General features: G+C 46.8%; 1 protein-coding gene across 1 annotated transcript; it reads left to right on the top strand.

The window, feature by feature from the left end:
- The first annotated feature begins 3,048 nt into the window (after positions 1-3,048).
- LOC139589413 (acrosin-like) lies at positions 3,049-5,851 on the top strand. The gene is made up of 6 exons (XM_071425876.1): positions 3,049-3,119; positions 3,401-3,643; positions 3,958-4,223; positions 4,493-4,638; positions 5,114-5,329; positions 5,570-5,851. The coding sequence occupies exons 1-6, from the start codon at positions 3,049-3,051 to the stop codon at positions 5,831-5,833; spliced, it is 1,206 nt and encodes a 401-aa protein (XP_071281977.1). The 3' UTR covers positions 5,834-5,851.
- Positions 5,852-12,072: the final 6,221 nt, after the last annotated feature.

The following is a 12,072-nucleotide window of genomic DNA, read 5'->3' as shown; positions in this document are numbered from 1 at the left end:
CTTTGCATACTCTTCTTGGCTTCAAGTGATGCCTTAAAGAACCTAGAACAAAACAAAAAAACCACACTTTCGACATAGGAGGTAATATAAAGGCTCATCTTTATCGGAGGCCTCCAGTAGCAGATATGGCAAATGACCATAGAATTCCTCCCCTACATGAGGTGAATACAGTTTTACAAGCTTAATAAATTAACATATTTGACAAAAATCACCAATTTGGACCATACATGGTGAAGTAATTCTTCCCTCAGTTCAACAGTCTAAATCCACTTCCACTCCGATGGAAACTAATCCTTGCTAATGAAAATGTGCCTCAAAGAGCTGTTTCCAGCCTTGGTTTCCAAGAAGAACAAATATAGGTTTGGTTGCCTTGTACTCTCCAGGGCATGGAGGTCTGAAATATGTTTTGTCTTTCTACTTAGAGAAAAGGAAGGGAAAAGTACTGAGAAAACTCACCAGAGATACAACAACAGGCTACAGAGCTACAAATATATGTGTAAAGAATACAGGAAATATATAAAAGAGAAAAGGCAAAAATCAATCTGGCATCACCAGGCCAATGGAATCCTATCTCACAGTGGGTGGCATGCCTCCATTTGTCGTAAGATGGGTTGGGCTGAGAAGAACCATCCCACATCTGTACTGGTCCCTGCCACCCGGACTTAAGCTTCTTCAAATATTTCCTGAAGTAAATTTCAGAGGCTGCCTGGTCACTAAAGACAGTGAAAGAGTGTCACTCAGGGTTGGGGATGGCCATTACCCTGTCCAATGAGCAGACCAGCTAGACCAGCTTAGAGTCACCCAACCATCCTGGAACAACCTTATTGCACTGTCTTGGCAAAATTCTGCTACCCAAACAATTTCTCCCAGTTCTGTGCAACCTCAGGCATGGACATCTCCTCACCTAAATAAACCAGGGATATTTCCCATCTCATCAAACACCTCGAAGCACGTGAAACCCCTTTCTGAAGGAGTCCCTTGTGAAGGGACTTCCACCCCCTTCTGTGTGTGCCCAGGGACCCTAGCACCCATTGTGTGGCATGAGGAACACAAGGGTCTCCCTGTGTCTGTCTCCAAAGGACTTTGAACAGAGACTCAAGTGTCCTAACAGAGACTCAGGACCCCCAATTCACGTCTTACAGGGGCCTCCACAACTCTTCTGTGGCCGCCTTACACTGATCATGCTGTGCATGCCTTCTCCACCCTCTACCAGTGCTTTCACCAAATCTGCATGAAATGCCACAACAATAGAGAGGCTCAAATGCACCCTTATAATTTACACAGAGTCTACACATGAAATTGTAATGCTCGCATTTGGCTTCTTCCTGCTCTAAAGATCCCAGGTGAACTCACCAGTACCCGCTCTGAAGGATGGAGGCTCCAGCAGCCCTTGGGTCCCATCTGGGCTGCCAAAGTGCTGAGGAAACTCCCCTGGGTGACCATTTTGGAAGCACAGGTGGCTCCAACGAGCCTATGGTTGCCCTGTTTGATTCCCTACCCATGCCACTCTCACCCAGTCAAAGCAGGTTTCCACACCCATTCAGCCTCAGGATTCCCCCAGCAGACTCGCAGATGTCACATTCCATAAAGAGCCACCAGCTCCTGCTGCAGCGCTCAGTGTCCATTCAAATCCTGGCCAGTGCCACAGCTCCCTGTGCCCTCTGTTATGCAAAGCATGGGCAGTTCACAGCCTCTGGTCCCAGGCTCCTGCCAGCCAGAGCTCAGTCTGCAGCTGGCACTGCAGCTGCGCACCCAGCTCCCTGCCCCAAATGGATTCCTCAGCTGCTGCCTGCCCCAGGGACTGCACAGCCTCATCCTGCAGGAAGAGGGGCCTAAGAAAGCAGCAGAGAGCCTTCTTACAAGGGCAGGTCCTAAAAGGACAAAGGGCAATGTCTTTACAGTGACAGAGGGTAGCTTTAGATGAGATACTGGGTAGGAATTCTTGACTGTGAGGCTGCTGAGATAGTGGCATCCCAGAGCAGCTGTGGATGCCTGTTTTTCATGTAAGCAGGGCCAGCACAGAAGACACAGACACCAACTTCAGGAATAAATGTCATTTACTGTAATTCAAAACTGCAAAGAATTGCAAATGGATAAGTAAACAGGACATCAAAACATTATCAAATATTTATAAAAGGACAAGATAGGCATTGCATCTAATCATTACTATAAAAGACTGCCTACAGTGATGAAGAAAGACACATCACAAGTTACCCTAATCCTTGACCATCATCCAGGCCTGCCCATCAACTGGGTGGAAGCCACTGTCATATTGAAGGACTGGGGAACCACTGACAGAAACTGGGAAATCCTGCAGATACCTTCCCCTACAGGCAGTGAGGGTACTGATTGACTGTGAGAGGTCCCCATTTTTATACTGCGGAATAAGCAAGACACCAAAACTTGTAGTGAAGTAACATCTGGCTTCATTCTCCTACTGGGATGCTCCCAGGCCTGGGAGGGCTCCAAGAGAAACCAAGAGATTTGTCTGTGATCCCACACCCCCAAAACAAGGCCAGATGTAGCCTTGTCTAGTTCCTAAGTATGGAAAGGTAAATCCATTTTTCATCCAGGGAGTGGCTATACGTAACACTTGCTTTGAAGGCCCATCTAGTGGCCAATATTGGCAAAAGGCCTGCTGTTCAGGCCTTAGTCAGGGCCTGTTGACCAGGACTTAGTACTTAAATCCCTCATCTCTGAAAGTGTTCAAGGACAGCTTCTAAGCCAAGACATGTACACTGTGGACAACTGGGTCTAATGCAAGCCATCCCTCCATACCCAAGGCAAGGGGGTCAGAGCTAGATGATCACCAAGGTCCCTTCCAGCCTGAACCTTTCTATGGCTAACCAATTAGATGTTGCCCCTCCCTCAGTGGGCCCTGTGCCACAGAACCCTGCAGTGCTCAGAACATGGAACCCACCCCTCTGTGACATCAGCCCCAGGACCAAGGGCACCACAGGCAGCGCAGCTGCTGCGGGCAGTGTGGCTGTGACTGTGCTGCTGCACGGAGCTCTCAGTGCTTGCAGCTGACACGTGCCTCTGGCAGCCATGAATTGGCTCGGCCTCCTCGTCCTGCTGACCATGGCTGGGCTGGCGCACGGGACATGGGACAACTGCGGGTAAGTGGCGCCAGGCCCAGGGAAGGAGCCATGGCAACACTTGAGGCCTTCCCTGGAGGAGATGTGCCTGTCCCCCATGGCCAGGCCACAGCTTCCCACTCACCATGGGAAGCCTCAGTTCCTTGCCAGCAGCCAGGTGCTGGCACGGACACACACACACACCCCATGGGCTTCCCTGGCCTGCTGTGTGTGCAAGCCCTTGTGGGGAGGGCAGAGGGCTGAGCTTCAGCCTGAGCCACAGCAGGCCATGAAGCAGCATGGAAATTACTTTCTGCTTGCAGAGGGACCTGCGGACTCCGAGCCGTGGTGTCTGACTATGGCCTCATGACGTACTACTACGGCGACATGGCTTATGACTCCGGCATGACACGCATCGTGGGTGGTGCCGGTGCCCTGCCAGGGGCCTGGCCCTGGATCGTCAGCATCCAGCACCCATGGGTTCCAGACCCAGGGCATTGGTGTGGAGGGTCACTCATCAGCACACAGTGGGTCCTCACAGCAGCCCACTGCTTCGACAAGTTTGAGTAAGGAGGAGCAGGGAATGGGGACATGTCCACAACACCAGCAGGTGCCCTGCCAGCAGCACCACCTGCTACTCCCATGCCCTTTCCTCTCAGGCAGCCAGGCTGCCACTGTGCTCAGGAAAAGCCTGGGCTCATGCCAAGGCTTCCTAGCAGCCTCCAGCTTGACATTCCCCTGGCCTAAGATGTGCAAGGGCCCTCAACCCTGCCAGAGCACTACTCCCTCTGTGCCTTTCCAAGCTGAGGTCTGGCAACTGCTGGGCTGTTGTGGTACATGGTTCTGCTCCCTCCCATCTCTCTCTCCATCTCCTTTCCAGTAACATCAGCCTCCTGTCTGTGGTGATTGGGGCCACCCAGTTGACTCAGCCAGGGCATGGGGCACAAATGCGCAGTGTCAAGCAGTTGCTGATACACCAGTACTACAACCCTGGTGACATGAGCTATGACATTGCCCTGCTGGAATTGGACCATCCTGTCAAGTGCAGCCCCTACATCCAGCTGGCCTGTGTGCCCGATGCCACACTGAGAGTGTCAGAGCTGCAAAACTGCTGGATTGCTGGCTGGGGTTCCACTACTGCAAGATGTGAGTTCGAAGAGCAACTCCTGGGCCAGCTCAGCCCACTGAGGAGAGGGTTTGGGCTTCCCCACAGCAGAGACCAAAGCCAGGCTGCAGAACATATGCCTCTGAGAGACGGACCTGGCTTGCTCCCCAGAGGCAGGAAACAGGGTCACAGCACTCCAGGGTCTCTGCAGAGGCAAAGCCAAACCCTAGGGAAGAGAATTCCCTTTTCAAGTCAGGAGAGGAGAATGGGCAATGTGGTGCTCAGGGTTTATTCCTTTCTCTGCTCACAGCTCAAGAATCAGCTGATCGCCTCCAGGAGGCCAAGGTCCAGCTCATCGATCTCCAGGTCTGCAACAGCAGTGACTGGTATGCAGGGGAAATCCACACCCACAACTTGTGTGCTGGATACCCACAGGGCGGCATCGACACCTGCCAGGTAGGAATGTGCCACGAGCCACTCAGCCCCCAGCAGCACCAGCAGCCAGGGAAGCACCACCCCAACACAGCCCAGGGCCTGCTTTGCCCGGCCACTCACTCACCCTCCCAGCCCCAGCTCCCCGTGACTGCTGTGGGGGCTTCCCACACACTGCCCATCCACACCTGCCTGCCCAGGCCTCCCCTTGTGCCAGAAAGCCCAGAAAGGCCAGCTAGTGCTCTTGGCAGTGAAGAGGTCCAGGTGCCAAAGTTCCATCCTCTGCACATCCAGGAGTCCTGTGCAGATAGGATAGAGAGAGCCCTACCCTACAGGAACCCAACTCATTCAGAGCCAAGCTTCTGGAGGCTCCAGCCTCTGAGCAGAACTTTTCTCTGCCCAGAATAAAGCTCTGGCAGGGGCTGTGAGAGAGAAGGAGACAGCCCCAGTGCTGGCAGGTGCCACCAACACCACCTTAATCCTCTGTGCTCTGCTGCAGGGTGACAGCGGTGGTCCTCTCATGTGCCAGGACAACCATGCTGATGTCTGGTGGGTCGTCGGAATAACCAGCTGGGGGAAAGGCTGTGCCAGAGCAAGGCAGCCTGGAGTCTACATCTCCACTCAATACTTCTATGACTGGATCCTTGTCCACACAGGCGTAAACAGACTTGGACGGGGTTCTCCATCATCACAAACCTGGAATCATTTATTGACAGTTCCCCCACCACCAACTCTGAAACCATGGCCAATACGTCCCCTTCCCACTCTGAATCCATGGCCAGTACAACCCATTCCGACTCTTAAGCCATGGCCAACACTATTTCCCACTCCTAATCCATGGCCAACACAACCCCCCACTCCTAAGCCATGGCCAACCCCCCTTCCCACTCATAAGCCATGGCCAACACCACCTCCCACTCCTAAGCCAGTGCCAACACCCCTTCCCACTCATAAGCCATGGCCAACACCACTTCCCACTTATAAGCCATGGCCAACACCCCCTCCCACTCCTAAGCCATGGCCAACACAACCCCCCACTTATAAGCCATTGCCGACACCAATCCCCTCTCAAAAGCCTTTGCCAACAGCACCCCCCACTCCAAAGCCAACACCATTGGGTGAGGTTAGCTCCTGCCCATTTCCACTCAACAAGCTGGTAGACTTCTTTACTAAGGTGAAGAAGCTCCTTCATGAGGTCCTTGGACAAAACACAGCTTGAGCATCAGAACAGGCAGGATCCAGGGCACACTGCAGTGCACCGCAACCATTTCCTGCTGGGGCAATGCCTGCTGATCCAAAGGCAGCCTCAGGGTCAAAACCCTGCTCTGGCCTGACCACACTCCTCTCCTGTGTGCAGGCAAACACTGGAGTTGAATAAGTTGATGAAATAAAATTACCTATGCTCAAAGTGAATCAGCTTTTCAATGCAATTCCAACTCCTGGGTAAGACCCATTGGACACAAAGGGACAGAGTGGCTCCAAAGAGCTCCAAAGTGCCTGGTCAGAGAGGAAAATGCTCTGAGCTGCCATGGACTGGAGGAACCTGGTACATCAAGCCTAGGAAGAAGATAGGAAAATATTTTTGTTAAGGCTCCAGTATTGGTTGAAAACTTCTAGGAGACATTACTGCCTCACTGTACTCAAGATAAATTCCTCCCATAGTAACCATTTGTGAGAAGTGTCACATTTTTACAACACCGACACTTCTCCCTTATGTCATTTCCCCCTCTCCTCAGTGGCAAAATCGGCATTGTGCTTTGCAGTACAGATACCAATGCTATTACTTGTATTTTTTCATTTATCTCGTCCAATTTTCACATCTCAACAGTGTACAAAATGTGCTTTATTCTCTTAAAATCCTAATAGAAGAGGAAAAATTAGTGGAGGAAGTTCAAAATCCCACACACAGAGCACACATTGAGCTGTGACATAAGCACAAGCAAACCTAAATTTCCATACCTTGTGGTCGTTTGGGACTGAGAAAAGCTGAAGGTACCCATATCCAATCTGGTTGCAGCCAGCCCTTATATCTACTCTAAATCTATGGTTTCCATTTAAAACCATTTCCCCTGGCCCTATACACAACCTACTAAGATTAAACCAAGTCAACCAATACTGTTACAACCTTAATAGCCTGCTGAAACACACTTGCATTCAGTGGAAGTCACCCTTTGCATTATGCCTAGCACCAAAACACAAAGCCACCAGAGGAAAAGGAAAAAAAAGTATTATGCCATGTATTATTCATGCCATGCCACAAATTCCACCTGCCCTCCATCTCAGGAAGTACCACAATCCAAAACACTCTCCTGTCCCCACACATTTAAAGCCCATGCCCACTCCCCACACTGCTTCATCCCCCAGTAAACACTTCCGGCCTCCCCATCCAAATCACTGACAGCTCACACAAGTGTAATTCAATCTATGCTAATTTTCCAATTAATTCAGTATTCTCTCCAACATTCTAACCCCAGATGACATGAAAAGCAGGCACCCATTTTTACACTGAGATGGTAAAACAGCTGAATGCTTAATGACCTAAGTAGCTCAATTCACTGATGATTATTAAATCCTAAAAAGGTTTCCAAAGTGAAAGGTTTCCAAAGTGAACTGTAGGGAGTTTCCCACCACACAAGCTAAATGTGAGACCATGAGCTTTATTTTAGAATTAGTGGAAAAACTTGCTAATGTTTAATTTTCTTCAAGGGAAATCAATGGTTTCAACAGACTCTAAAAATGCTTTGTTAAAAAAATCTTATTAGTCATGCCTTACTCAGCTAACACTTAGTCCAAATTGAGTCTGTTCCCTGGAGCTCTTCCAGCTACCCACATGGCTGCTCTGCCAAACTGCCCTGTCTTGAGCCTGATATTTTCAAATCTGGTCCTTCCAATACTCCAGTCATCTGAGTGCAATGAAACCTTCAAAGACTGGATTTTCACCTGTGCTCAGAAATTGCAGCTTTTCATCCTCAACCCTGCAAAGCAACACTCTTGCTCAATGAGAATATTTACCAGGAACTCATATATATAAAAAATGTGGAACTAAGCTGATTTTTGTACTTGGAACTAAAACTTCACCAATGCTTCAAAAATCCCCACAGAAGCTCCACTTTATGGCAACCTTGAGGGCATTAGATGAGAACATTGTTGACATTTTAGAAAGCAGGGCAGAGTTTTGTGATTGCCAGTTACAAGGTTACATTGCACCCCTAGTTCTGCCAGGGTATAATCTATAATTAAAAAAAAATAAAAACAGTAACCCAACAAAAACTCTCAACCATGGGGAAACCCTGTGGTGATGTATTTTGAGGTGGTCTGTGGGTTCTTTGGGTCACTGGAGTCAACTGCCAGCCTAAGAGTACATTTGAGGCATATAACAGCACTCCCCTGAAATCCATGGTCTGTCAGGTCTGATTGTTTACACCATCCACATAATTGCATAAATTGCTTTCACTTCCTGTTCACTAGATACAACTCAAAACAATCAAAAAACAATCAAAGAGTTTGGGCATCATTAGCCTATATAACCTATTCCTTAGCACAAACATGCAATTACATTAATTAACATATTACTGCTGATTACTTAGGGCTTATATCACATAAGAGTAATGAATTCTATAATGGTTTGTGTTTGGAAGGGTCTTTCAAGATCATCCTCTTCCAACCCCTGACACGGGCAGGGGCACATTCACTAGACCAGGTTGTTCAGAGCCCCATCCAACTTAGTCTTGAACACTTCCAGGGATGAGGCATCCATTCTCATCCACATCCATTCTCTTTAAAAGCTGTTCCAGTGCCTCACCACCCTCATAGGAAAGAATTTTTTTCCTAATATCTAATCTAAAACTCCCCTATTTTAGTTTGTAGCCATTCCCCCTTATCCTATCACTACATTCTCCTGTGAATGAGCTCTCTCTATCCCTCTTGCAGGCTCCCTTCAGGTACTGAAAGGCCACTGAAATTTGCAAAAATAGATTGCATAGAAGCCAATTTTAGAAGTCTTCAGATAAGCAGGCACTGCACTGTAAACTTCACTGTTTTTCGTTTTACCTGTTCAAGACAGGACATTAGACTTTATTTTCCCTGAATTTGAGTCCCAAACACAAAATCAATTTGTGCCAATGAATTCTGTAAGAACCTGATCCAGTTCCTTCTGGTAAAAGTTGCTACTAAACTTGCACCTTTATTAACAGAACAAAAATATGCAGCAAAGCAATAAAGTCTCCCCATATGACAGAGGAACCTCTACAAAACCAACCATATGTTCTACCTGCAAGCCATGTTCTACCTGAAAGAATCACTGCAAGATGCCCCTGGCCAGAGATGTAGGGAAGAGGTCACCTGTTAATCTGCCAGACTATAAGACACTGCTGCCCAAACTCACACTGTTTTGCTCTCTGTGGCATGGAATGTCCTCTACAAGATTTCTATGAGAAGCTGAATTCAGCATAATGTCTGCAAAAATTATTCCCATGAAGTACAGTTAAAACAGTCATGAAAATCCTTTTGTTTCCATTGCACCTTGGAAAAACCTACAGGCTAGGAGAGGAAAAAATCACAGCTCTCAAAAAAGCATTCTCTCTACAAAGATGAGTGGAGAACTCCAACAGCATCACTCACTGGAACTGCACTCTTACCAGTGTGTTGAAGTCAGAACTTGATGGAATACTTTTGTAGCTCTTTACAAAACAAGTATTTTTCCAAAAACACTTTTCTCTAATACAATAGCATTTTAAATAAGTGATCCAAACATTTATGCTGTGATTAATACCCACAAAGAGTTGATTCCATACCATTTCAGTGAGTCCATAATCACAAACATGCCAAACTCCTTTAGCTCAGACATGATTTTAACCCAAACTAATACTAACCCTGCATGTGACATCAAGGGGAAGTTACAGCTGATGTCAGAGCTTCAAGCATCTCTACTCTGAAGCATTTAATATTCAATGCCTAAGAGTGGAATTCTTCATGCTACCCACAAGAGTAGAACTGTTCCACTCTTACTTAAAACCATGCTGACCTCTCTCTTTGAAGTTGCTTTATAATTTCAGGAAACTCAAGGCTTTGTAATGATATTAAGTCACCACACAGCCTCAGGTTGATGACAAGGTACTCTATTTTCTGCCTGCCTCTCTTTTACTTTTTCTATCTGTATGCCCCCCAAGTACACATTAATTTTCATTGACAATTTATATTTTGCAAATATAAAAGAGCATTTCTATTATACTAGCCCCCAAAAGAGACAGACACTCTCCAATGAGAGAGTACAAAAACATATCTGGAGAACAGAAACATTTTTGGATTATACTTGAAGACTTCAACATAGTTCCAAGAACGGATCTCTTCTACCAAAGCTTCATGGAGCAGCAGCATGGACAAGAATGATTCATGAATGACACAACTTATCAGCACACACCTTTTGTGTAGCCTCACACAGGGGAATGAAATTGCTGCTGGCTGCCTGACAAGTGCACAAACACCTTCTCACATCTCAAATCTGAAAGCAGAGATGTTTGAAAATGAAAACATTTTAAATTCTGACTTGATAAGAGCTGTTAGCAATGTGGCTCAGACAAGAACAGCTGGAGAGGTCTGCCCTTTGCCAGGCACCCAGCTGGGTAAAGGCAAGAATTTGCACCAGGTCAGGAAAAGGGTGGGTTTTATGGCTCACCTGGTGGAGCAGGCTCCACTGTTTGCTTAGGACACCCCAGCAAGTGGGAGGCACAGAGCAGCTGTGGGATGGAGGACCTGGGAAGGGAAATACTTGAGTTAGACATAGGAGGTGTTGAAGGGAGATAAAGGACAAATCCAAAAGGAACCAGATTTTGATATCATAACTCCTGTCTACAGCCACATCTTCTTCCAGTGAGCAAAGCAAGGGTCTGCAACAGGAGCTGTGGTCCAGCAGTGGCATTAAGGTCACCTGGATATTTATTCAAAAGCTGTCAGATTTATCCTTACACAAGGGAACACTTGGTGCAACACAGGGTTACGCTGTTGATCCTTCAGGAAAGCGTGGAGTGATACAACACGAGGTTATACAGGGAGGAGCTTGCTGCTGCCACAAAGGCTTTTCACAGTAACAGCAGCAAGAAAATGTTCACTACAAATTATTTTTTCAGGGCAGCTACAGTTAAGAGACACCTGAGACCTCCATCAGACATTGTCCAGAAATGTCACACATTCCAAACTCAGGCAGAACAGACCCCTGTGTCAGGGGGGCCAGCAAGCTCTATGTTTTGTGCCCTGCTCTTAAGAGGTGCTGTGAATAATGACAGTAACAAGAAGCACATGATGGAACAGAAGAAGGTAGTACGTGCAATTAGAGCACAAATCCTGGCACTTTTTCTCTGGTAGGAAATGCTTTGAATCTCTTGGAAATATTTTTGAAATCTCTCGAAAAATTGAAAAGTTGTTTCCATAAAAAGACTGAATGCTATCATCTTAAGGAAGAAATCACAAGGGTTTTTTTCCCCAGATCATTCAGAAAGTACTTTATAAATAGTTTGTTCTTTTTCTCTCCCAAGGAGATGATAATACATGAAAAAACCAATCTCATTATTTCAATGAAAAAAATCTAAATAAAACTGTTTTAAAGTGTTTTGCAGAAATCACTGAATGAGCATTCTGGCAATGTTTACCACGTCTCATAACAGCTATCTTAAAATCTTATTTCAGTGGTAATTTTAGCTTAGGAAAATACAGCTGTCTCTTTCATGGTTTGGGGGTTTTTTCCCCCCTAACGCTGGGCAACTATTTCATTTGTTCCCTCCTTAGCCTTCCCGCACTGCCAAGCAGGATCACCAGTTAATTTTCCAAGTCCCCACTAGAGGGATCATTTCCCTAGGGCTCAGATGCACGAAAGGCAAACATCTTCATCAGCATCCACATCCCTGTCAGTCAAACCACGACACACTGGAGCCCCCGTGTGCCTTTGTGCTGTTGAGGGGTAGTTATGGTTTGTAAATAGCTCAGTTACCTGATGCGTATTTATTGCCTGGTTTATGAGAGGAAATTATTCGACTGAGTCCTTCAAGATATTTTACATTTGCAATTAAAATTAACCTCAGAATAAAAGACTGAAAGAAGCTGGCATTGGAACATAGTTAAATGAGGTGGGATAAAAATAGGTATCTAGAGCCCACCAAAATAAATGGCTTGAGTGAAAACTCACTGAACAAGCAGTAGCTCTTCACCTTGTAAAATTTCCAGTCTCCTTCAAGAAGTGTAAAATGCAAAAATTAGTCTCAGAGTCCAACAATGGAATAAAGCTTTTGCTGTCTGGAGATTAAAGTGGCCTTAAGGATCTCGTCCACCTCTGGGTTCAGGCAGCACTGTGGCCTTGGAGTTCACAGCCCTGCTCGTACAAACCTTAGTGCCAGCTGCAGGCACGAAATCATGGCAAGTCTCCTCTTGTTGCAGGGGTTTATTAAATTGCCCACCTAATAAACCCAT

The sequence above is a fragment of the Agelaius tricolor genome, unplaced genomic scaffold (assembly GCF_023055355.1).
Source record: "Agelaius tricolor isolate 1412-34295 unplaced genomic scaffold, bAgeTri1.0.p SCAF_1, whole genome shotgun sequence".
Taxonomy (NCBI): domain Eukaryota; kingdom Metazoa; phylum Chordata; class Aves; order Passeriformes; family Icteridae; genus Agelaius; species Agelaius tricolor.
This window is presented reverse-complemented; position numbering and strand designations above follow the sequence as displayed.

Coding starts and splice junctions, on each gene's coding strand:
- LOC139589413 (XM_071425876.1), top strand. CDS start 3,049: ATGAATTGGCTCGGCCTCCTCGTCCTGCTGACCATGGCTGGGCTGGCG. Junction 3,120..3,400: donor GGGACATGGGACAACTGCGG/GTAAGTGGCGCC, acceptor TTCTGCTTGCAG/AGGGACCTGCGGACTCCGAG. Junction 5,330..5,569: donor CCTGGAATCATTTATTGACA/GTTCCCCCACCA, acceptor CCCACTCATAAG/CCATGGCCAACACCACTTCC.